At 45.5% G+C, this 24,943-nt stretch overlaps 1 protein-coding gene across 3 annotated transcripts; it reads left to right on the forward strand.

Moving 5' to 3' along the window:
- Nucleotides 1-1,788: 1,788 nt before the first annotated feature.
- On the forward strand, nucleotides 1,789-20,437 carry LOC121283510 (aldehyde dehydrogenase, dimeric NADP-preferring-like). Of its 3 annotated transcripts, none has more exons than XM_041198177.1 (11): nucleotides 1,789-1,862; nucleotides 5,736-5,908; nucleotides 9,244-9,475; nucleotides 10,920-11,005; nucleotides 11,601-11,809; nucleotides 13,533-13,650; nucleotides 15,329-15,470; nucleotides 16,524-16,690; nucleotides 17,948-18,047; nucleotides 18,961-19,196; nucleotides 20,044-20,437. In XM_041198177.1, the coding sequence occupies exons 2-11, from the start codon at nucleotides 5,747-5,749 to the stop codon at nucleotides 20,056-20,058; spliced, it is 1,467 nt and encodes a 488-aa protein (XP_041054111.1). In that variant the 5' UTR covers nucleotides 1,789-1,862; nucleotides 5,736-5,746; the 3' UTR covers nucleotides 20,059-20,437. The 3 variants fall into 3 exon arrangements, with proteins under 3 accessions (XP_041054111.1, XP_041054108.1, XP_041054110.1); XM_041198174.1 differs by lacking the exon at nucleotides 1,789-1,862 and adding an exon at nucleotides 1,869-2,182; XM_041198176.1 differs by lacking the exon at nucleotides 1,789-1,862 and adding an exon at nucleotides 1,869-2,128.
- The last annotated feature ends 4,506 nt before the right edge of the window (nucleotides 20,438-24,943 follow it).

Here is a 24,943-nt window from a genome sequence, read left to right on the forward strand (position 1 = left end):
GGCTGGTGAACGAACGGGACAGGAGTGAGTTACAGACCAGTGACAATGCAGCATGACAAAGATACACAGGATCGGGAACCAAGTTGTTCTTTCAATGATAAAAACAAAAAACTGTGGATGCTGGAAATCCAAAAAAAAACAGAATTACCTGGAAAAACTCAGCAGGTCTGGTGGCATCGGCGGAGAAGAAAAGAGTTGCCGTTTCGAGTCCTCATGACCCTTCCACAGAACTGAGTGAATATAAGGAGAGGGGTGAAATATAAGCTGGTTTAAGGTGGGGTGGGGGGCGGGGGCGGGTGGGGGTGGTGGGGGGGAGAAGTGAGGGGTGGGGTGTTGGTGTGGTTGTAGGGACAAGCAAGCAGTGATAGGAGCAGATAATCAAAATATGTCACAGACAAAAGAACAAAAGAACACAGAGGTGTTGAAGTTGGTGATATTATCTAAACAAATGTGCTAATTAAGAATGAATGGTAGGGCACTCAAGGTACAGCTCTAGTTGGGTGGGGTGGAAAGACTAGCAAGGCATACAAGATTTAAAAATAATGGAAATAGGTGGGAAAAGAAAAATCTATATAAATTATTGGAAAAAACAAAAGGAAGGGGGAAGAAACGGAAAGGGGGTGGGGATGGAGGAGGGAGTTCAAGATCTAAAGTTGTTGAATTCAATATTCAGTCTGGAAGGCTGTAAAGTGCTTAGTCGGAAGATGAGGTGCTGTTCCTCCAGTTTGCGTTGGGCTTCACTGGAACAATGCAGCAAGCCAAGGACAGACATGTGGGCAAGAGAGCAGGGTGGAGTGTTAAAATGGGAAGCGACAGGGAGGTTTGGGTCATTCTTGCGGATAGACCACAGGTGTTCTGCAAAGCGGTCGCCCAGTTTATGTTTGGTCTCTCCAATGTAGAGGAGACCGCATTGGGAGCAACGAATACAGTAGACTAAGTTGGGGGAAATGCAAGTGAAATGCTGCTTCACTTGGAAGGAGTGTTTGGGCCCTTGGACGGTGAGGAGAGAGGAAGTGAAGGGGCAGGTGTTACATCTTTTGCGTGGGCGTGGGGAGGTGCCATAGGTGGGGGGTTGAGGAGTAGTGGGTGATGGAGGAGTGGACCAGGGTATCCCGGAGGGAACGATCCCTACGGAATGCTGCCGGGGGGTGAAGGGAAGACGTGTTTGGTGCTGGCATCATGCTGGAGTTGGCGGAAATGGCGGAGGATGATCCTTTGAATGCGGAGGCTGGTGGGGTGATAAGTGAGGACAAGGGGGACCCTATCATGTTTCTGGGAGGGAGGAGAAGGCGTGAGGGCGGATGCGCGGGAGATGGGCCAGACACGGTTGAGGGCCCTGTCAACGACCGTGGGTGGAAAACCTCAGTTAAGGAAGAAGGAGGACATGTCAGAGGAACTGTTTTTGAAGGTAGCATCATCGGAACAGATGCGACGGAAGCGAAGGAACTGAGAGAATGGGATGGAGTCCTTACAGGAAGCGGGGTGTGAGGAGCTGCAGTTTTCCCAGGTAATTCTGTTTTTGTTTTGTTCTTTCAATGAAATAATATAAAAAGCTACAACTACATACGTTTGTCACATTGACCCCTTTCATTTTTATTACCGTGCATTAACTTTGATACGTTAAAGAAATGTAGCCGAGCAGGAGGAGGAGGAGGGAGAAATATTTTAAACAACTTTATGACAACGAGAACCAAGTTATTGCAACAGGAACGAGCGATGCAGAGAGAGAGAGAACAAATCAAAGCCAAATGTGATCGCGTTTTGACTTGGCTGCCTGTTTGTCCCTCTCCGGCTGCCGGTTCTATCATTTGTAACACAGGCAACAAACGAAAGCGGAAAAGGGGAGGAAAAATAGCCCCGAGGTTCGGGACTTTAGCTGTTGGGACGGGGAGCGAGCGGAGTCCAGCGCAGCGGCACCGAGAGTGGGAGCGCTGCAGCGGCGCTAACTGGGGACTGAGCGCTGCAGAGAGACCCGCAGGGAGGCTGCACTGTCCCTGTCCCTGTCCCAGTCCCTGTCTCTGCCTCTGCTCCTGTCTCTGCCTCTGCTCCTGTCTCTCTCTCTCTCTCTGCTCCTGCTCCTGCTCCTGCCTCTGCCCAGCCAAATTTCCTCTGTTTTCTTTCGAGGACTGTAAGTGGCCTCTTCCCTCTCCCACAACCGCGGTCTTTAATCACTGGGGAAGGTGTAAGTGACATTTTATAAACTGTCTTGGATGGGGTGGAGTGCAATGATAGTGTTATCGCGGGGTTGTGTTCCTCACTGTGAGGACTCTGTCCTGGGTTGTAGCCGAGCCAATCCAGTCCAATCCAATATAACCCAATACAAGCACAGCCCCAGGTGTTTCCCTGCCTTTAACAGATTTTTTTCTTAGCCAATTAGTTATATCTTTTTGCATCAGCTCAATGTCCTGCACCTGATTGATAAGGTGAGACTCAGTAATGATGTGTTTCGCAACCTGCCAGAGCTTGCCACCTGGGCTTGTATGAGGAGAAAGTGCTGGTTAGTGGCTTTTGACCTTTAAACGGTGTGAAATAGTCATTCCAGGAGAAAAAGGGAGGTGAGGTTAGAGGAAAGATTTCTTGCTTAAATTGCTTTGCGTCATGCATGTTGCTTCGAGTGAATGTATCCTATGTTCTCAACCCTGAGCTATGACCCGAAGGCACCTTTATATTTTAAGTTTGTTGAGATGTCTAAGTTAAGTTATCTTTCCACTGTCTCTTTGTAGTTAAATGCTTTTAAGGATAAGGATGTTGGGTCACCGAAACAGCTTGTTGTCTGGCAGATTGGCAGGGATGTGTTGGGGCACAGACACTCCGGGAATTCAAGATCCAGCTTCTCTCCTTGAAGTGGGGGAGTTTGGACTGTTCCAGCTCTCCTACTTTTGGCCATGTGCATTGTGGTCAGCAGAAGCTGGTGGGGCAGGGGTGTGATGGGGTTTGGGTGGGAGGCGGAGTTATTTGGTTCTCTGGTGACTTGGTCTTTGGTGTAATGGAAAATGTTATGACATGGTAGGTGATGTGTGCCAAGCAGACCAAATCCACAAGGACTTGGACAAATCCAAACTTGGCCACACTATCACGATGGTTTTGTAATTTGTATTTATTATGAGAAGATTTGGGCACTGAATTCACAAGTAATGAGTCCGCTAACACCCTTTAGAGATTTTAAAAACTAAATGAAAACCTTTATTAACAAAAGAAAAGATTTCAAGCACATACATAGGATAAGACTCAAGGGGCCGAATGGCCTACTCCTCCTCCTAATGCGTATGTTCATATGTCAATATTATAACAAATCTCAAAATTCCTAATTAAACTGACTCCCAGCTAAACACTCACTTTAAGGCAACAGTCCAAAATAGATTTTAAATTTAAATAACAAGCCAGTAAATTTACCACAACACCCACTTGACAGTGGAGTTCCTGACAGTGGGCTTTCCTCCAACTTTAGTTATTGGACACAGCAGACTTTTTCAAACATGGTTGGAGGCTTCACCAAGGCTGTTTTGCACACTCCTTTTACTTCTTATATGAACCCCCAACATAGCCTTTCATTTCTCTTTATATACGTTTCTCTCTCTTTAATCTCTAAATCCCATTGTTCCATATGCCTTTGGTAATGTACTTTTCCCCTAATATAAACATTTTTCATGTTGCCAGTATGGCCAGCACCTTTTGGGAACAATTAACATAATAACCTTGCCTTATTTTTCTTGTTAGTTGCAAACATTCTACCATCCCTTTGAAATCCAACCAACTCCTTCACTTATACAAAAATACAAATTTCCTTCAGACCTTACATGCTAAAAGCCCTCATCCATGTTTATTTAGCATTTCAAATGCCTTTTACCCCTAATTACTTTCGATAATTTCAAGCTTACAGTCTACCTGACTCTAATTAAATCTACACTCATACCCATAAACCTACTTTACAATAAACCACAATATTATAATATTATAGTGGCATGATAATGACCTGAAGGGGAGGAAACACATTTGTAAAGTGGAGCTAGAAATATTGATGCTGCTAACCTTTTTTAAACAAAAAACTTTTAAAAAATTCATTCATGGGATGTGGGAGTGTCTGGCTAGGCCAGCATTTATTGCCCATTCCTAATTGCCCTCGTTCTGGGGTCACCTGTAGGCTAGACCAGGTAAGGATGAGAGATTTCCTTCCCTAAAAAGCATTAGTGAACCAGATGGGTTTTTATGACAATCGGCAATATTTTTTGTGGTCATCATCAGACGCTTTTTATTGAATTTAAATTTCACCATCTGCTGTGGTGGGATTTGAACCTGGGTCCCCAGAGCATTACCCTTGGCCTGTGGAATACTAGTCCAGTGACAATGCCACTTTTACATGAAGTTAGGAGGAAGTGATGGTGTGTGGGGAAGAAACTTAGTTCATACAACTGGGGGCAGGGAAAGAGAGACTTGCCAATATCTCCTGTCTTAGAATGGCCTTTGATGAAAATTGCACCAAATGAAACATGCAGGACTGTTTCCTGGGCTTCATCTTGAACTGTGTGTGTAGTTTTTGCTAGGAGTTAATACTGTATTTAATTTGTACAGCATGGCTGAACAGGCATGAGGCTCGGGTTGTAGAAGAAGGTTTGATGTTGGAAGGCGAATGGAGAGATCCAAGTTCGGAGGAAGAAGTGGGAGGGGAGTGCAATTTGCTGATGATCTTTTCATTTCACAATCACAAGAAAAAGCTAGAGATTTGGAGGGGTTGGTCAAGGAGGAATGAGCAGACTGGAGACAGGAGTCAGATTTATGTAGGTGGGTGTGAGGAGGAGCTTTCTTGGTGAAGAAACAAGCACAGGAGTGACGATAGAACTCAGAATTATTATACGATTATTATTATGTGGGCATCACTGGCAAGGCAATCATTTGTTGCCCATCCCTAATTACCCTTGAAAAGACCTTGCTGGGCCATATCAGAGGGCAGTTAAGAGCCAGCCACATTGCTGTGGCGTCGCACGTAGGCTAGACCAGGTAAGGGCAGCAGATTTCCTTCCCTTAAAGGCCAGTGAACCAGATGGGTTTTTACAACAATCGATGAGAGTTTCATGGTCACCATTACTGAGACTAGCTTTATATTCAAGATTTATTAACTGCTGTGGTGGGAATTGAACCCATGTCCCCAGAGCATTAGCCTGGGTCTCTGGAATACTGCAAAAAAAAATAGCTGGAAAAGCTCAGCAGGTCTGACAGCATCTGCGGAGAGGAACACAGTTAACATTTTGAGTCCGTATGACTCTTCATCAGAACGACTCAAAACGTTAACTGTGTTCATCTCCGCAGATGCTGTCAGACCTGCTGGGTTTTTCCAGCTATTTTTGTTTTTGTTTCAGATTTCCAGCATCCGCAGTTTTTTGCTTTTATCTCTGGATTACTTGTCCAGTGACCATGCCACTACACCATTGTCTCCCCGGAGGGTTACAGCTGAAATGTTAACCTCTTGTCAGTTACAGATATTGACTGATCTATTGTGCATCTCCTGTTTCAGTGACAAGAAACCATCCCAAATTTGCTGCTCATTTATTGCTTTATAACACACCTCAGCAATACCTGCTTCACCCATTCATATAATTTGGCTACTTCCTGAATCGCCAAAATAACACCCCAGCCAAACACAACATTCAAATACACAGGGTGCCCTCTATTTATTTTTCGTCTTAGCACTGTTCTGTGTTTGAGGAGTGAACTTAGCGTTGTTTTGTGTTCCTTGGCAGGTTGGTACATCATGGAACAGATCAAGCTTGTTGTGTCCGGTGCGAGAGCCGCCTACAATCAGGGGAAAACCCGGCCTCTGGAATTCCGAATTCAGCAGCTGAAGGCGCTGGAGAGAATGCTCAATGAGAAAAAGGAAGAATTCTCACAAGCGCTCAAAAAGGACTTGCACAAGGTATGAAACAAAGCTCTTGACACATGTTCAGTATTTTAACCATATTGCACAAGCCCCTTCACAATTTGTGCCTGCAAGGCCATGATTATTTGACAAAGTGTCAAACCCCTCAATTGTCTTCAGTTTCTTCTCTTCTTAATTCTGACCATGTTTGGGTTATTGGTGTTCATGTATCTTCACACTCTGCCATTGTAGAACAGTGGCAATGTTAGCCGTGGAAGAATTCACAGGACATTTAGCAGTCTGATGCAATACTCTTTCCATGGGCATAACTCTCATTACACCAGGCAACAGGGTAGTTAATCTGTCATGTAGGAGGGTTTTTATGGGTTCTCTCTGCTCCTGATGGGATAGTGTGGTGCAATTCACACCACCTGGACTGTAGTTAGAACCATAGAAAAGTTATAGCACAGAAGGAGGCCATTCAGCCCATCTTGTCCATGCCAGCCCGAGGACACCCAGGTGCCCTTTCTGATCCCACCTTCCTGCACCCGGCCCATAGCCCTGCAGCTTACAGCACTTTAGGTGTAGATCCAGGTACTTTTTAAAAGAGTTTAGAGTTTCTGCCTCTACCACCAACTTGGGCAGCGAATTTCAGACACCCACTACCCTCTGCGAAAAAAAGTTCTTCCTCATGTCCCCTTCACCTACACCTTCCGCCACTTATCTTGAATCTATGTCTCTTGGTTCTATAATTCTCCACCAAAGGAAACAATTTTATTCTGTCCATTCTATCTATTCCCCTCATAATTTTGTATACCTCAATCAAGTCACTTCTCAGCCTTCTTTGTTCCAAGGAAAATAACCCCAACCTATCCAATATCTCCTCGTAGCTACACTTTTCTAACCCTGGCAACATTCTTGCAAACCTCCTCTGCACTGTCTCCAGAGCTATTACATCCTTCCTGTAATGCGGTGACCAGAACTGCACACAATATGCCACTTGTGACCTCACCAGTGTTTTACACAACTCCAACATTATATCCTTACTTTTATATTCTATACCTCTGCCAATGAAGGAGAGCATTCCATATGCCTTCTTTACCTTGTCTACTTGAACTGCTGCCTTCAGGGACCGGTGTACTTGTACACCATGATCTCTCACTTCATCTACCCCGCTTAGTATTTAGCATATTCCCATTTATTGTGTAATCCCTGTAACTGTTTGACCTCCCTAAATGTATGACCTCACACTTCTCTGTGTTAAAATCCATCTGCCACTTTACCACCCACTCCACCAAGCTATCTATATCGTTTTGGAGTTGATGGCTATCCTCTACACTATCCACTACTCGGCCAATCTTTGTGTCATCTGCAAATTTCCCAATCGTGCCCCCACGTGCACGTCCAAATCATTAATATATAACACAAACAGCAAGGGTCCCAACACTGAGCCCTGTGGAACACCACTTGAGACAACTTTCCATTCGCAAGGGTATCCATCGACCATTACCTTTTGTTACCTGTTACAAAGCCAACCTTTTATCTAGTTTACCACATCACCCTGAATCCTATGGGCTTTTACTTTCCTGACCAATCTGCCATGTGAGACCTTGTCAAATGCCTTGCTAAAATCCATGTACACAACATCCACTGCACTACCTTCATTCAACCCTTCTTGTCACTTCCTCAAAGAATTCAGTCAAATTTGCGAGGCAAAACCTTCCTTTAATAAATCCATGTTGACCATCCCTGACTAGTCCATGCCTTTCCACATGACAGTTAATCCTATCTCTCAGGATTGATTCTACTAATTTGCTCACCACTGATGTGAGACTTAACTGGCCCATAATTGTTTGGCATTTCCTTTAATCCCTTTTTAAACAATGGAGCTACGTTTGCATTTCTCCAGTCCTCCTGTATCTAATGAAGATTGGAAAATCATCCTTAGAGCATCTGCTATCTCCTTACCTTTTGAATGCTAACCCAGCCTACCTGGGCTTCTTGTATTATCCTGTGTAACCTTCAATATGCATCTACAGTTGAGTTAGCAAGCTAACAGTGTCAAAATTCTATAGTTGCTGAACCCTGATTGCCCAATCTTCCATCTGTAGGACACTGCTCATTCGGACATTTAATTCTGTTGCTTTATCCTATTAAGTTTGTCACCAAACCCAAGATGGTATTTGCTACTTGCCAACTTAACGATTGACTCTCAACTAAGGAGGCCCAAGTTCAAATCTCGCCAGTTTTGCATGTGTTGTCCTGAGGGACGGAGGTTACCCAGCCAGATAAGATGCCCTTTCCAGTAGATGAAACCTGCTTCCTGAATGGCATTGATCACTCAGTGGGTTATTGTCCAGTGTCGAATCAAGCTGTGATACAACAGCATCTTGCATTAACACAACATCTTTACAAAGAAAAACAAATGTGCCAAGGAGAGAGGTGCAATCAGAAAACAAAATTAACACTGCATAAACTGAAAGCAGGAGGCCTTTTTATTATTTCATGAGATGTGAGCATTGTCGACAAGGTCAGCATTTATTGCCCCTGCCCAAGTACTCTTGAGAGAGTGGTGGTGAGCTGCCATCTTTAATATGACTGAGTGGCTTGCTCGGCCATTTCAGAGGACAGTTAAGAGTGAACCACATTACTGTGGGTCTGGAACCGCGTATAGGCCAGACCAGGTAAGGATGGTGGATTTCCTTCCCTCAAGGACATTAATGAACCAGATTGGGTTTTTACAACAATCTGGTAGTTTCATGGTCACCATTTAATAATGCTAACTTTTTATTCCAGATTTATTTAATTAATTGAATTTAAATTCTTCAGCTGTTGTGGTGGAATCTGAATTTGTATCTCTGGATTACTGGTCTAGAGCTTTGGTGCAGTATGAACATATGAACAAGGAGCAGGCCATTTGGCCCCTTGAGCCTGCTTCGCCATTTAATAATATCATGGCTGATCTGATAGTAACCTGAAATCTGCATCCCACCTACCCCCGATAAATATAAACGTTGTGCTACTACATCCCTATGTTTGAGAAATGAGGTAGGTTTTAATGAGGATCTTAATGGTGGAGAGACAAAGGAGCTGAGGAAGTAAAATCTTGACCACAGAGTCTAATTCATGACCATCAATTGTGGGACAAAGGGAAAGGGATACAAGGGGCCAGTGTGAAAGGAACAGAATTTGGGAGATGATGAGTGATTGGGAGGGGATTGGAGAGAGAGAGAGAGAGATGGAGCCATGAAGGGATTTAAATTTAAATTTCACATTTGAGCCTTTGGGGGATTGGGAGTCAGTGCAGGTCAGGGCTGAAGAGTGAGTGAGACAGGCTGCAGCTCAAGGAGAGATATGTTTGAAAGTGACTCCTCTTGATTTTGAATCTGCAGAATCCATTTGCTGTGGAGATCTATGAAATGTCAGGCATTCTGAACGAGATTTCCGTGGCCATAAACAAACTGCCCGAGTGGACTGCACCAGAGCACGTGTCGAAGAATATGATGACATTAATGGATACCGTTTATATCCATCGGGAGCCTCTCGGAGTGGTTCTGATCATAGGGGCCTGGAACTATCCATTGGCCCTTGCGATCCAGCCTTTAGTTGGGGCAATCGCAGCAGGTAACCTTTGGCTTAATTACTTCCCAAACTCTTCCAGAAATATCACAATTGATAATCTGTGATGCATTTTGTGTGCCGTGGTTTGTTTTTTTCAATCGCTTACCACCTCCCGAGTTTTCCCAGGCTTTGTTTTCTGCTCCACTCTCTCTCTCCTGGTGATTCACGTTGGAGGCAATGGCTTCAATTATGCTCTTGAGACAATAGACCTGATTTTAACATAACCTGCCCAGGGGGAGCAGGAGCAGGTTCAGGTTCAGGTCAGACGGCCAGTTTCACCCCACGGTTGGTTGTTTTTGTCTCCCCCCGCCCCCAGCCCAGGTTAGGTTAAAATCTGCCCTGCGACTAGCAGCTGCCTGTTTGATCTTGAGGGTTTGTGGGGGGGCGGGGGGAAGGTGATGCAGTTGAGTCTGGTTCTGCCCTACTCTGAATCCCACTCCAAAGTTGTGCTCATCGACTTTTTATTCCTTCATGGGATGTGAGTGTTACTGGCAAGGTGAGCATTTGTTGCTCATCCCTAATTGCCCTTGAAATGAGTGGTTTGCAGGACCATTTCAGAGGGCAGTTAAGAGTCAGCCACATTGATGTGGGCCTGGAGTTACATGTAGGCCTGACCAGGTAAGGACTTCCTTTCCCAAAAGACATCAGTGAGTCAGATGGGATTTTACAACAATCGATGATTCATGGACGCCATTATTGAGACTAGATTTATTAATTGAATTTAATTCCCACCAGCCGCCGTGGTGAGATTCGACCCCATGTCCGCACGGCATTAGCCAGGGCCTCTAGATTACTGCAGACAGCCAGAGTCCGGATAGTGATCAGGGGGCTGGCAGATTTTTCTTCTCCGTGCTCGCAAAATATAAGAGAGTCACTGACCAATCCAATAGGGAATTCAGGAAAGATCTCTTTATCCAGAGAGTAGTTCGAATGTGGAGCTATCTACCACAGGGGGTAGCTGAGAAGAATAATATAGATGCATTTAAGCCGAAGCTACATAAGTATACAAGGGAGAAAAGAATAGAAGGAAATGTTAATGAGGGAGGTGGTGGCATATTGGTATTGTTACCTGACTAGGATTCCAGAGACCCAGGGTAATGCTCTGGATTCGAATTCAGACGGTGAAATTTGAATTCAATAAAAATCTGGAATTAAAAGTCTGATGATGACCATTGTCAATCGTCGTAAGAACCCATCTGGTTCACTAATGCCCTTTAGGGAAGGAAATCTGTCGTCCGTGTGACTCCAGATCCAGAGGAATGTGGTAGCAAGGGATGGGCAATAAATCCCAGCCTAGCTACCCACACCCCATGCACGAATTTAAAAAGTGAGTCCGGGTGGAAGGAAGTCTGTGTGGAATCGAAATATTGGGCATATTTGGTAGAATGTTCTGTTTCTCTGCTGTACTTTCTATGTAATTATTTTTGTATTATGATTCCATTCTCAGGAAACGCCGCAGTCCTGAAGCCATCGGAAGTGAGTGGGAATACGGCCCAGTTACTGGGGGAGCTCCTTCCTCAGTACTTGGACAAGGTGAGTGCAGACTGGGCCAGGCCAAGCCAGGGTGGGCATTGCAGTGGTGGGAGTACGTCGGGTAAGTCAACGTTATATCATTCCCCTGTGCTGCTGCCGTTTTATAGAAAGTGGGTAGCATGGGAAATTGTGTCCCCGTCAAAGTGTGAACAGACGTTTTGTTGGGGGGGGGGGGGGTCAGCGGGGGTGTGGTGTGGGTGGTTGCAGAGATCCAATTTAATGAGTGTCCATTTTGCTTCTGCTTTGTGCCTCAACTGGGCACACTAGAGAGGGAAAAAGAAACGGGAAAAATCTAGGCAAAAAATACTGGGACACTCCATAGAGCCTCCACAGCATCTGAAAACGCCGGTTAAAGGCCGGACTATTGATTTGGGTGTAGACGGACACACATTCTGGCGATGTATTAAGTAATATGGAGTGAAGGCAGTGAGATACGAGGTCAGCCATGGTCTAACCGAATGTCTGAACAGGCTTGGCCTGAGTGGCCTTCTGCAGTTCCCATGAAACCTCCTTTATATTGAAAGTGACAGTATAACTGTGGTCTTTGGAGCAGGAGTGGAGCATCAAGTTTGTTTTTCTTCAATCCTTCCTCAAGGATCTTTATCCTGTAGTTATCGGAGGGCCAACAGTGGCAACCGAATTGTTGAAGAACCCATTTGATCACATCCTGTATACTGGTGGTACCAACATCGGCAGGGTTGTAATGGAGGCTGCGGCCAAACATCTGACCCCTGTGACCCTGGAGCTTGGAGGGAAAAGTCCGTGTTACATTGATAGCGACTGTGATCTGGACGTAGCCTGCAGGTTGGTTTGTTACTGAGGGTGGAAAGCGTCTCGCTGCTGCAATAAGCCACGATTTTTCTGTGTTTGGCATATTTTTCGGACAGCGTAGAATGAGCTCTCCTTCGCATCTGGCGTCGGCTTTTGTTAAGTGGATAGAACTGTTGCGTGCGAGTTAGAAAGTCATGGGTTCAAGTCCCATTCCAGAGACTTGAGTGCACAATCTAGGCTGACGGTCTTACAGCAGGGAGTGCTGCACTGCTGGAGGTGCCTTCTTTTGGATGAGATGTTAAACTGAGGCCCCATTTGCACGTTAGAAGATCTCTTGGCACTATTTGAAGAGGAGCAGGTGCCCTGGCTAATATTTATCCTTTGCCCTACATTGCATTTTTTAAAGAGATTACATGCTCATTTATTTCATTGCTGTTTGTCTGGGGGTTTCCTGAATGCCAACTAGTTGTTGTTTTTCCTACACCACAAGAGTGACCACACTTCAAAAATACTTCATTGGCTGTAAACCAGTTTGAGGTTTTGGAAGTCGCTATATAAATGCAAGTCTTAGCCTTTTGCTTTTTCCCCCCTGCCATGCTGTACCTGTACTGGGAGTGTTTGGGGCAATGTACGCAGAGCTTTACTCTGTATCCAGTCCATGTAGTGCTTGATGGAACATTGCAGAAGGACTGTTACTCTGTGCCAGCAAACACTCCCAGGGCAGGTGCCACTCAAGTCATATAGCTTGAAGAGGGAGCTTAACTTTGTATTTAACCCATGGGAGGGTGAAGCTGGGTGAGGGGCAAATTTAGATCAGGTTGTTAATTTTGGTCGGATGGTGTAGAGGGGCAGACGAGCATACTCTGGAATAGTCAGGGTCACCGACCACATGAATAAAGGCTCCATTGGAACAGTGATTTTTGAAATCAGCGTTGTAGGTTGGCATATGGACCAGTTCCTGGGGGCTCATTACAGTGTCACTTCTGAGAAATTCACCAAGGCTCCTTTGACAGCATCTTCTAAACCCATGACCTCTACCCCATGGGAGGGCAAGGGCAGCAGACACATGGGAATGCCACCACCAGGAAGTTCCCCTCCAAGCCACTCACCATCCTGACTTGGAAATATATCGGCGGTCTGTCACTGTTGCTGGGTCAAAATCCTGGAACTCCCTCCCTAACAGCACTGTGGGTGTACCTACACCACAGGGACTGCAGCAGTTCAAGAAGACAGCTCACCACCACCTTCTCAAGGGCAATTAGGGATGGGAAATTAATGCTGGCCTGGTCAGCCCCCACATCTCACGAATGGGTAGGAATAAAACTCCCTGGTGAGCAGTTGAGGCAGAAACCATTGCATATTGTAGAGGAGGGGCAGCTAAACTCTTGAAGGAATGGAAATGCAGGGAGGAGCGTGGGAAATAGGATTAGCCCTTTCTGCCCAAACACCTATCGATCTCAGTCTTGTTTAGACTCAAGCTGAACATCCACAGACCTCCAGGGTAGAGAATTCCAAAGAATCACAAGCCTATGGGTGAAGTTAGTTCTCATCTCTGTCCTAAATGGCTGACTCTTTATTCTGAGACTATGTCCCCCTGGTTCTAGATTCTCCAGCCAGGGAAACAGCTTCTCAGCATCTACCCAGTCAAGCCCCTTGGACACTGTAAAGTTCTGCAGTTCTAGGAATATGATTTAAAATTTGAAAAGATTACCCTTGAACAAGTTCTTTTTGTGAATAACTTGCTTATTCTTTGTAGACGTATTGCGTGGGGACGTTTCACTAACTGTGGTCAGACCTGCATCGCTCCAGATTACATCCTGTGTGACAAAAGCATCCAAGATGAAGTGGTGCAGAAGATCCGTGCAACCATCACCGTGAGTTGCAAAGCAGAAACCGTCAGTAATAAATGGAAAAATGGTGGTAAATGGTTATGTGACCCTCGAGTGGGATGGACAGCAACCGAGGCCACAATCATTTATGATCTTGTGGAATGGTGGAGAGGCTCGATGGGCCAAATGGCCTACTCTGCCTCCTATTTCTTGTGTCTTTGAGGCAGCGGCAGCAGGTCAGTTGGCACCTGAAAGAAGAAATTCGGTTCAGGTTTAGGTGGGAGTCACCCTCAGAAGTGAGTTGTCTTCACAATGATTCGCTTCAATCTGTGTTAAGCCAACCGGTTGTGTGACAATCCTGTAGCTGAGGTTTAAATGCGGTAACAATTATAGTGTTTATTCGATTCTTGAGGATATAATACATCAGAATTACAACACCGATAGGTCCAGCCAGTCTGTGTTGGTGTTTATCAGCCACACATTCTTATCCAATGTGCCTGACCTGATCCCTTTTATCCCTCTGTTTTTCCTTAAACCACTTATCAAACCTCTTCCTAAATGTTGATAAAATGTTGATGTGGTTTCTGATTCAATCACTAATTCCACTGGTGTAATGCATGACCTCCAAGCTGTCTGTGCGAAACAAATATCTCACCTCCTCTTTGCTCTTACTCATAATGTTTAACTTTATTCTCATGTCCCCTCGTTCTTGACTTCCACCCACTGGAATTTGCCGGTTTCTATCAATCCCATCACTTTTAAATTTTAAACAAATCACCTCCATAATCTCTGTTTGAATGAACAGGGCCCCAGTGTTTGAAGTATCTGTAGACGGTCTGTCTGCTGTTGCAGTCATGGAGATGACCCTGAGTCACTCACCTGTTCCAGCAGCTCGAGGAATCTGAAGGGAGATGAGATTCCTTTGAATGGAGGAAGGGATTGTGCCATGTGCAAGTTTTTGGTTTTGATTAATTCAGTCCCTGGCTGTGGGCATCACTGGTAAGGCTGGCGTTTATTGGCAATCCAGAGATGCTTTTGAGAAGATGATGTTGTGTTTCATTCTTGAACCATTGGTAATAATTTGCTTGCAACTGATTGGTTCATATCCAAGGGCGGATAAAGGTCACCCATGTTAGTGTGTGCCTGGAGTCACGTGGGGCCAGACCAGGTGAGGATGGCGCGTTCCCTTCCCTGAAGCACATTAGTGACCCAGTCAGAGTTTTATGCCAATCCAACAGCTTCATTTTCACAATAAGGTAAAAGCAAAATACTGCGGATGCTGGAAATCTGAAACAAAAACAGAAAATGCAGGAAAAACTCAGCATCTTTGGAGAGAAAGACAGAGTTAACATTTCGAGTCTGTATGACTCTTTTTCACAAAAAGAGTTCCAGCATTTTCTGTTTCAGCTTTATTGTCACTCTTCCCAATACCAGTTTGTTAAATCTAATTCCCAGAATTTTCACAGAGCATTTTGAGAATTTGAATTCCAAGAGAAACTGTAGAACTTTATACAAAACTCTAATGTGAGTGGTCACCATTGATTTCACTTTGATAATAGATTAATTTCGGCAAAAGGTTTGACTGATGTCCACAATTGCTGCCCTCTTGTGTCTAATTCCTTATTATTGATCCACTCAATTAGACAGCGCCTCCTTGTGTTTTGCATTGAGATGGCCATTGGAGTGTTCCCGATCCGACCATTCCTGACTTTGTTTGTTCCAGGAATTCTATGGAGCTGATCCGCAGAAATCCCCGGACTATGGGCGTATTGTCAACCAGCGGCATTTTAAGAGACTGATGTCTTTGCTGGAGGGAGTGAACGTGGTGTACGGTGGTCAGAGTGATGAAGAGGAGCTTTACATAGGTACTTGTATAGGCTGTGGTGGGTGAAGTGTAACCATTAACCCAGCTGCACAGTGACTTCCACACTGGTACAGCCAGTCACAGGATAGATAGTGTCCCCACTCGGGGCAAATTGCCAGTGGGATGACAGATAATATTTGCTTACAGAATAAATATTTTGTGAAGGACAAACTGATATCATTCTGAGGCAGTCTGGGCCAATAATCTCTGACTAAGCAGGGATGAGTTGTTGACCTCCTTGTAACTTTCTCTGACCCCCATTTGAGAGACTTCTCTCCCTTCACCCCCCCGCCATCCCCACAAGGGCCCATGTCCGTTGTGCCTCTCTGAAGACTGTTCATCTCTGTGGGCCTCCCTTTCTCCCTGTCCAGCCCCTTCAGCTGCAGCATCAGTGAGATAAGTGAGTCATGTTTGTGTGTTTGTTCCCCCTGACTTTTCCTGCATTGATTTTGGCAGTTTGTGAGGTAAAGTCTGGCTGGTTGAACAGTTGACTTTGCCTTTCTGCTGACTGGAGAGGGGAGCAGCAGCAGGACCAAGGCATGGGTGAGGGTGTGTCCAGACTGGAGCACAGGCTGAGGGTGAGCTCGGCTGTGGATCTGGAATGGGGTGGGAGAGGTGTATGCGAAAGGGAGAGTAGAGACTGGGCGTTATACAATGGCCCACATGGTCAAAGTTGGTGGCTGAACATTATCCGACCCCCTACCCCAAGGGACCATTATCTGTTCTTCTATTTGTGGCTTCTCCATGAATGTTGTACCGAGGTCATAAATTTGGAAGCAGGAACTGTGGTTTCCTAACACCCCATTCTGCTAACATCCCAGTCCTGAGTATTCTGGTGCGGAAAGGCACTGATTGGAGAGAAGCTCCTTCTGTAGAGAAGTGAGGGAGATTAGTGAACCCGCTCTCGGCTGGCTGTGCCCGGGGGAGTTGGCAGAGGCCCGGGGACAGATGGGCCTGTGAAGGATTCCAATTCGATTGCCATCGGTTTATGACCTTTTATTGACCAATAGTCCTTTCCATTGCTAAACGGAGCCTCTTGTTAATATTTGCTCAGCTCCCACAATTGTGACCGATGTGGATCCCGAATCCAGGATTATGCAGGAGGAGATCTTTGGCCCATTGCTGCCTATAGTCACGGCCGGTAGTGCAGACGAGGCCATTGGCTTCATCAACAAGAGGGACAAGCCTCTGGCTCTCTACATCTTCTCTCACAACAAAAAGGTGAGGATTGCAACTTCTAAGACTGGATGGTCTGGGTTTGTGTTTCCTGGGTTGCTCTCTTAGACCTTGAACACTCTAGCTGCTGTCTTCCATTTAAAAATTGGACATATATTTATTTCAATGTTGTAACTTTTGTGTGCACGACCTGGGAGACAAGAAGCCAGTTAATGCAGTGAGTGTCTGACCCAGTCAGACCAGGAAAAGGCCCCAGGTTTAATCCTGGGTCTGTGATGAGTTACCTGATCTCAGCCCAGCTTGGGGGGAAAGGGACAAATTAACCAGGGTTCCCACCCCCTGCAACGATCCCTACCGAGTGAGCCATGCTTGACCAGCCTGGTGATTCCCTATCTGAATCCGAATGAAGTACCAATGGGTTCCTGACGCCTGGGGAACTATGTCACAGGAAAGGAGGGAAGTGGAAAATGGAGCCAGGAGCCAGATCCTGCTTAGAAGTCGTGTTTGAACCCTCCAAAGTCATTGTTTTTACCAAGGTTCAAGCCAGAGGACTGGCCACCAACTCAACCCCAAGTCTTCCTGGAAGCCACATTAGTGGCCCAGGGTGCTTTGCCCTCTTCTCAGCCACCAACTGTTGAGGGAGAGAGCGAGAGAGAGCCTGACCTCTAATTTGCAGCCTCGCAGCAGCAGCTCAGCCAAGATAAGGAAGCCGTTCCTGCGAACTCCCAACATGTGATGCTGCCATGCAGCCGCTGTTTGAAGTTGGTCCTGGGGCATGTTTCCGTGTCATTCTGTGTGACGTGTACCAAACCCCAGATGCAAATCCAGAAGGTGAGATACTTGGGGGTCTTTAAACTGCTGCTGTGAAATGGACAATGGTGGAAGTGTGTTATACCAGGCTGGCTGACATCATTACCATTAGGAGCTGTGCTTTCAGCTGTCCGGACCCTGAGCTCTGGAGTTCCCTCCATAAATCTCTTCACCTCTCTCTGTCTCTCTCTTTTAAGATGTTGCTCAAAACTGGCCACTTTGAGCAACCTTTTGTTTAACCGTCCTCCTGTTCCCTTATGTGAAATTGCTCGTTGTGAAATTTTTCTCTAAGAATGCTTCTGTGAGGCACCTTGGGTTGTTTTACTATGTTGAAGGCGCTATGTAAATGCAAGTTGTTTTATCCTAGACTTACAGCGGAGTTAATATTCAGAAATTTTGTTGGGGAAATCTGTAGCACTGGCAATCTATACCCCTGGTGTAACTGGATTATTCTAAGTTATAACTGAGGATTATTTCTGTCTCTCTCCGCAGATAATAAAGAGGATGATCGCAGAGACTTCCAGCGGTGGTGTAACCGCCAACGACTGCATGATCCATTACAGCATCGACACATTGCCGTTTGGGGGTGTCGGTAAGTCTGGAACAGGACGGTTCAAGCAGCGTTGGGAAGAAAAGAGAGAGTGAAGTGGGCAGGGAAGCCGCCGCTCCTCTCTCTCCACCCCCCCACCCCCGGGCACTGTACCAAAGTGATACCTCGATGTGGGGAGGGAGAAGGGCTAGGGAAACACAGTCTTGCCCTGTCATTTATTGGGGTACAAGAGAACAGTGCTCGCTTGCCCCGTGAATGGGGATAATGATGTGTGACACTGGGATGAAGCAGAAGACACCTTTTTGTTTTAAAACCATAAGGACAGGAGGTGGCCATTCACATCTCCAGCCGGTTTTGCCACTCAGTTAGGTCGCAGGTACTCTGTATCTTAAATCCATCTACCTGCCTCGGTTCTGCAACCCTCAATACCCTTTGCCTGATAAAAATCTATCACTCTCGGTTTTGAAATTTTCACTTGACCCTAGCCTCAGCAGTTTTTTTTGAGGGGGGAATGTGAGTTCCAGATTTCCACTACCCTTTTGTGTGAAGAAGTGCTTCCTGACATCACCCCTGAATTGACTGGCTCGAATTTTAAGGTTATGTCCCGTTGTTCTGTTCTCCCCCAACACTCCACTGGAGGGAATAGTTCCTCTCTCATGGCCTTTTTCAACTCCGTTAATCGTTTTAAGCACCTCAGTTAGTTTACCCCTGAATTAGTTTACCCCTGAATCTTTAATATTGGAAGATCTGAGTCCAATAATTTATTTCTCATTTTGTATTATTATTGGGGGTAAACACTGCTCTCATACGCCAGACCTTTCTCAGTTGTTTAACTTGGCAGTTAAACTTTGTGGCCTTAAAGGAATGGAGCTCAGCATAGTAATACCTGAAGGGACCCTACAGAAGGTGCGCTGGTGTTTTTATACCGTGTTTTCTCTCTGTCGTTTGCTCCCAGGTGCAAGTGGCATTGGGGCGTACCATGGCAAATTCAGCTTTGAGACCTTCAGCCACCGGCGTGCTTGTGTGCTGAAGTCGCTGGGTTTCGAAAAGATGAACAGTGTCCGCTACGCACCCGCCACTGACTCGAAGCAAAAATGGACCCGCTGGCTGTTGAAGAAACGCAGAGGAGGTGGGAAAAAGCGACTCATTATGTTGGCATTGCTGGGAGCACTGGTTGCTATAATGATGAAGGTAGGCCTGAAGAAAATTAAATATTCTTTCACAGGATGTGGCGTTGCTGGCATTTATTATTCATCCTCTGAGGAGGTGGTGGTGAGGCAGCCCTCGCACTGCTGTGGTGTAGGTACATCGATGTCACTGTTGGGCAGGGCGTCCCAGGACTTTGAATCGGCGGCAATGAGGGCAAGATGGAGGCAGAACAAAACATTGCGGGTGCTGGGAATGGTCAGCAGGCATGGCAACATCTGTGGAGAGAGAAACAGAGTCGACACTTCAGGTCAATGACCTTTTCATTAGAACTGGAAAGGAAATATGGGTCTGTTTTGTGAGGGTGTTACTCAGTGAGTGACTTGCCCAAATAGCATTTCTTCAAAGAATGAATTTGGTGTTGGCAAACAGCTTGATTGCAAGGATTCACCTCGGCCGAGTCCAGTGCTGCCCTTTCCTCCCCTGTCACCACCACCACCACCCTTCTTCAACCGTCTTATTGTGATGAGGAATCCTAACCTGGACAGAGGTGAGAGCTCTACAATACAGCCTCAGTATCCCGGGGGGGGTGCTGGGGAGTGGGTGGGGGGGAGGGCTGTGGGCAATGCAATCTGGAGTTTCTTTCTCCTGCTCACTGTCCATTGCCAGGGCCGACTGCCTTCTCGAGCCAGTTAACCATCACCTGGTGCAAGACTGAAGAGTGACCTATTGGAGTAAGGTACCTGAGGGTTTCTGCCCCCCACTTCCCTAGTGAGATGCCGACGCCTCTGGGAGAAGAGGAGGAGGAGGAGAAATGGGCCCCCTTCCCCTTTCTTTATTAGCCTAGCAGATAGACAAGAACCTGCTCTAATTCCGTCTCTTTTTCTTCCAGTTTTACTTCATCTGATGTGGGGCAGGACTACATTTCATCGACCTCTTGGTGACCCTGCACCTGAAACTTGAGAGGAGGTGAACCATATAAAAGGCCTCTGATGCATGGGGAAGAGAAACCTGACCAGAGTCTCTCCAGTATCCCAATTACTCCATTTTCAACACTGTCAATTAATCCGTACAAGCTTCCATAACATTAAAGAACATAGCTCCATTGGAAGGGCTAGCATCAACGCAGACATGATGAGCGGAATGGCCTCCTGTGCTGTCATTTCTGATTTTTTTCTTTCTTTGTACAATTTACATCTGATTTTAAGTTCGAATGTGTGGCTATTAATCCTTATTGATTGTTATAAGATTTAATCACTAATTATAATAAAGTTTAATCACCAGAATACTTCTAATACTGAAATGCATTTGGAGTTTCTCTCATCCACAACCTGCTGTATGTCAGCAACAAATCTGCTTCTCTCATGTTCCTTTTGGGCTGTAACTTAAAACCTGATGATCTCAATCCTGAACTTTATTTTTTTAATTTTTTAAAGAAAATCATGCTTTCTGATAATTCTAAGTTGTGCATGATCAAGAATGAACATCAAGCTGCCTGTTAGTAAAAAAAAGGACAGCTGATCATTTATGACATACTACTTAATTGGTACAAATTGGTACAATTTGGCCAAACCACTGCAAACGATAATGGAAATTTAAGTGCGAATTATGTTCAGCGCAAACCTGTTTTCCTTGATCTTTTGCATTTTGTTAAAATCGTGGAGCTCGAAGATAGCCCCACCCAGACATCAGGCCACGCCTGCTGATCAAATTTAATCCTCATGGTGAGTTTCTGCCAACTGTGCTCCAGGAGCACAAGAAACAGGAGCAGGAGTAGACCACACGGCCCACCGAGCCTGCCCCGCCATTCCATACGATTGTGGCTGGTCTCGGGCTCCACTTGCACCTTCCCACTTGTTCCCCATATCCCTTAATTACCTGAGAGACCAAAAATCTGTCCATCCCAGCATTAAATGTATTCAACGATGGAGCATCCACAACCCTCTGGGGTAGAGAACTCCAAAGATTCACAACCCTGTGAGCGAAGTAATTTCTCCTCATCCCAGCCCTAAATGATTGGCCCCTTATCCTGAGACTGTGCCCCACGTGTTTTAGACTCCCCGGCCAGCGGAAACAATCTCTTGGCATCGACCCTATCAAACCCCCTTCAGAATCTTGTATGTTTCAATGGGATATGCCTTTTTCGGTCTTCAAGATGGTTGTTAAAAAATTGAACTGCTTCTTTGGGGAGCGCGGTGGAGAAGTTTTAAAAGCTTTTGAATGTCACTTTTAAAATTTGCCAAGAAGGTGACCACTGTGCCCCGGTATGACTAGCAAATGGTTCTGTGCATTTGTAACAATGTTTTTAGATAGTTAAACTCTAGTTACTCCCCGGTTGTGGACTGATTAAATGGTGATAAACCCATTTTCACTTGTGTTAATCAAAGTTAGCACACTACAAATACACCATGGTATCAATCTTTTCGTTTATCGAGCTTTGCTTTTTGTGACATTGCTTGATTTATGCTGGTTCGTGGAAGGTTTTATGTTCAATGATTTTTCAAATGCGTTTGAGAGGGAACTTGAGAAAAGGGAAGCACTTGTCTTGGCTTACACAATTTGTGCTCGATGTCTTGGCTTACACAGTTTATGCTCGACGTCTTGGCTTGCACAGTTTATGCTCGACGTCTTGGCTTACACAGTTTGTGCTCGACGTCTTGGCTTGCACAGTTTGTGCTCGACGTCTTGGCTTGCACAGTTTATGCTCGATGTCTTGGCTTGCACAGTTTATGCTCGACGTCTTGGCTTGCACAGTTTATGCTCGACGTCTTGGCTTGCACAGTTTATGCTCGACGTCTTGGCTTGCACAGTTTGTGCTCGACGTCTTGGCTTGCACAGTTTATGCTCGACGTCTTGGCTTGCACAGTTTATGCTCGACGACCATTTGCAACCAACGAGGAAGCTCTATCCCCCGACCTCTACATACGAAGGCCGACTGACCCCCACTAGGTTTGCGGCCAACAGATTTTATATCCTCCCACTTTATTGTTGCCCAGACTCTGTTTCTTTTTTTCTAAATGTGGGTTAAGGTCAGTTGAATTCAGAACCGTAGGTAAGTCATCCAGGAGGCTCACTTCACCCACGCGCTCACCTACTTTCCTGTGTAGCCCTCTTCGTTCATCTCTGCACTCTAGTCCTCAGAGGAAAGCTGTGTCACTCAAACTGGCATGTTATGATTGGGGGAGGAATTCAGCAGCAAAGCATTAGGCGAATAAGGGTCCCCAAGAGAAGTCATGGGTGTGGTAAGATGATTGTTTCCATTCCAGCTCTCCTGCCTCAGTATTCAAACTCCTCTGAAGTCCCAAGGCAGAATAATAGCAGAACACCAAGGCAGGAATTTCCAGCTTGCATCCCTCGGGCAGGCAGAATATTCCAGACAGTTCTCTGTTGGGAGAAAATGCTTCCAGTATCCGAACTAAATTTATTGATTGGGAAGCTTTACATATTGTTTTTGCTGTGCTATGCACTTCTGGTCTTTGTCTTCCTGCTTTATTTTAAAGTGTTTCTCCAGATTTGATCCCAAGGGTTTAATATTCGATATGGTGACAGGTTTCTCCCTTTAAACCATTTGCTCTTTCCCTGTGGTTTAGGAACAGAAATTCACCCTAACACATCCTCACACCAGCAAAATAGAGCTGTGTCTGAGCAAAGGCTGTAGCATTAACAAGAAAGTGTGACTGAACTTCTCTGGAATCAGTCTTCACATTTACGCTGACAACACCCAGATCTGTCTACACATCACCCCTTTCAACCATGGAGCGATTTGAAAACAAGCACGCTTAACCAGGAGGCAGTGTAGGTCAGTGAGCGTAAGGGTGATAGGTGAATGGGATTTTCTGCGCGTTCAGACATGGTCAGCAGAGTTTGGGATGACCTCAAGTTTACACAGAATGTAGGGGGCCGGCCAAGAGTGTGTTGGAATAGTCGAGTCTACAGATCATGAAGGCGTGGATGAGGGATTGAGCAGCGGATGAGCTGAGACAGGGGTGACGTTATAATATGCCTTTAAAGAATTTTTGCGCAATGCATGCCAGCAGTGTGAAGGTTCCAGTTGTGTACGGTTTGTTTGGATTAGTGCACGGCTCCTTGTAGCTGCATCAGCCTTTGTTCTGGTGCACTGCTGCTGTCAATGGCCCTCTCTGCCACATGCTTTGGAGAATAGATTAAAAACTGGGCGTTTCCAGGGCACATACAGAAAGCCACACCTTCCACGTTTTGTTAGGTTTGGTTGTGCTAGTGAGCACATCACCAATTTGGGTTGTGCCCAGGATGTGTACGCTTTGTCAACCTGTAAAGATCACTTCGTACTTGCATCCATCCTTGAGTAGCTCTTCAATGCTATACATTTTGGGCTTGTCCAGCAGATCTCCCTGGGATGCACCCTTGGGAGTAGATGCAATCACCAACTCAACAATTCTGTCTGCTAGATCTGCATTTGCAAAATCACAGTACGTACCCTTTTCTCTGCATTTGCTGCTGAAATGGTCTATGGATTCTGTAGGCTGTTGTCAAAATGACATGAACTCTAGTCAATGAAGATGGAAGTTTGGCCTGATTCTGAACTGGTCTTCCAATATAGTCCATATCTTTTAGGGATCCTTTAGCTCTTCTGCTGTTAATCCTGATACGTTTAGCCTGTGTAGACCTTCATTCCCAATTGCTAGGTGAATTTTTATGGCTGGCTTGTCTGATTCAGACACAACTAAATCTAATAGATCAGCTACATCCTAATTCAAATTGGGGAATTTTGTGGACATTTTGACAATATGCGTTTGACTTTCCTCCTTGTTTTATTTAATTTATTGTTCTGCAACTCCTGGAACCACCAGATATAATCACAACCTTCTCCGGCCCGATTTTATGACAGTTTTGTTCATTTTTTTTGTTTGCCTTTCCCTCAGTCATGAAATGGAGATTGGATCACATGACACAGTTCCCTTCTAGGGATGGCATGCTGCTATCCCTTAAAGCAGTAAGGATTATCAACTGGTATCCCGTCAGAAACATATACATGAGGTGACTGACAAACAAAATGACAATGATGTGTACAACAAGATGAGCGATAAACACAGGTTTCAAGGAAATCATAGACACTGTCACACTGCTCAAAGTATTTGCCAAGATTCAAATTATCTGGCCTAAGAAAGTTGGTGGCTATTCGTTATTGGCCAAGATTCACAAGGGCAAAACCCAGCATACTACCTCTGCAAATTCTTATAAGACGTGTATCCACATACATTGAAGACCATGGCAAAACCTGCTGCTGTGGAGCTCTGTGTACAACCTTACACTGATTCCATGTGCAGGTTCTATAGGCCTGGCGTGCAAGTACAATCAATCCCCCTGGGTGTCAGATGTTCTGCATCGTGGAGACTAAAGACCCAGCGATCGCAGGTGTGACTGCAATCTAGTGATAATCCACGGAATTAGTCAGATCAACCTCCGGTACTACTCCTGTCACCTCAGTGCACGACTCAACATCAAAATATCCAGAATGTTTTGACAAAATTGGCAGTTTCAAGGAAGCCACAAAGTTGCACTTGCGGAAGATTGCAATTCTGTCAACTGAACTGGTACGTTTTGTACAATGCCAGCAGCTACAAGCAGAAACGGTGAAGATTCAACATTGTAGAGACAGTGGAAAACCATCATTGAAGGACGGACTGATTCAATTCAGCATGTCCACGGATACGTGAGACCAGTTTTGCCTTATTGGGATGAGCTAGACATTTCCTGGGGAGTCATTTTTAAAGGTGGGCAGGTCATCATATTGGAATCTTTGCATCCTGATA

The sequence above is a fragment of the Carcharodon carcharias genome, chromosome 10, assembly GCF_017639515.1.
Source record: "Carcharodon carcharias isolate sCarCar2 chromosome 10, sCarCar2.pri, whole genome shotgun sequence".
NCBI classification, from domain to species: domain Eukaryota; kingdom Metazoa; phylum Chordata; class Chondrichthyes; order Lamniformes; family Lamnidae; genus Carcharodon; species Carcharodon carcharias.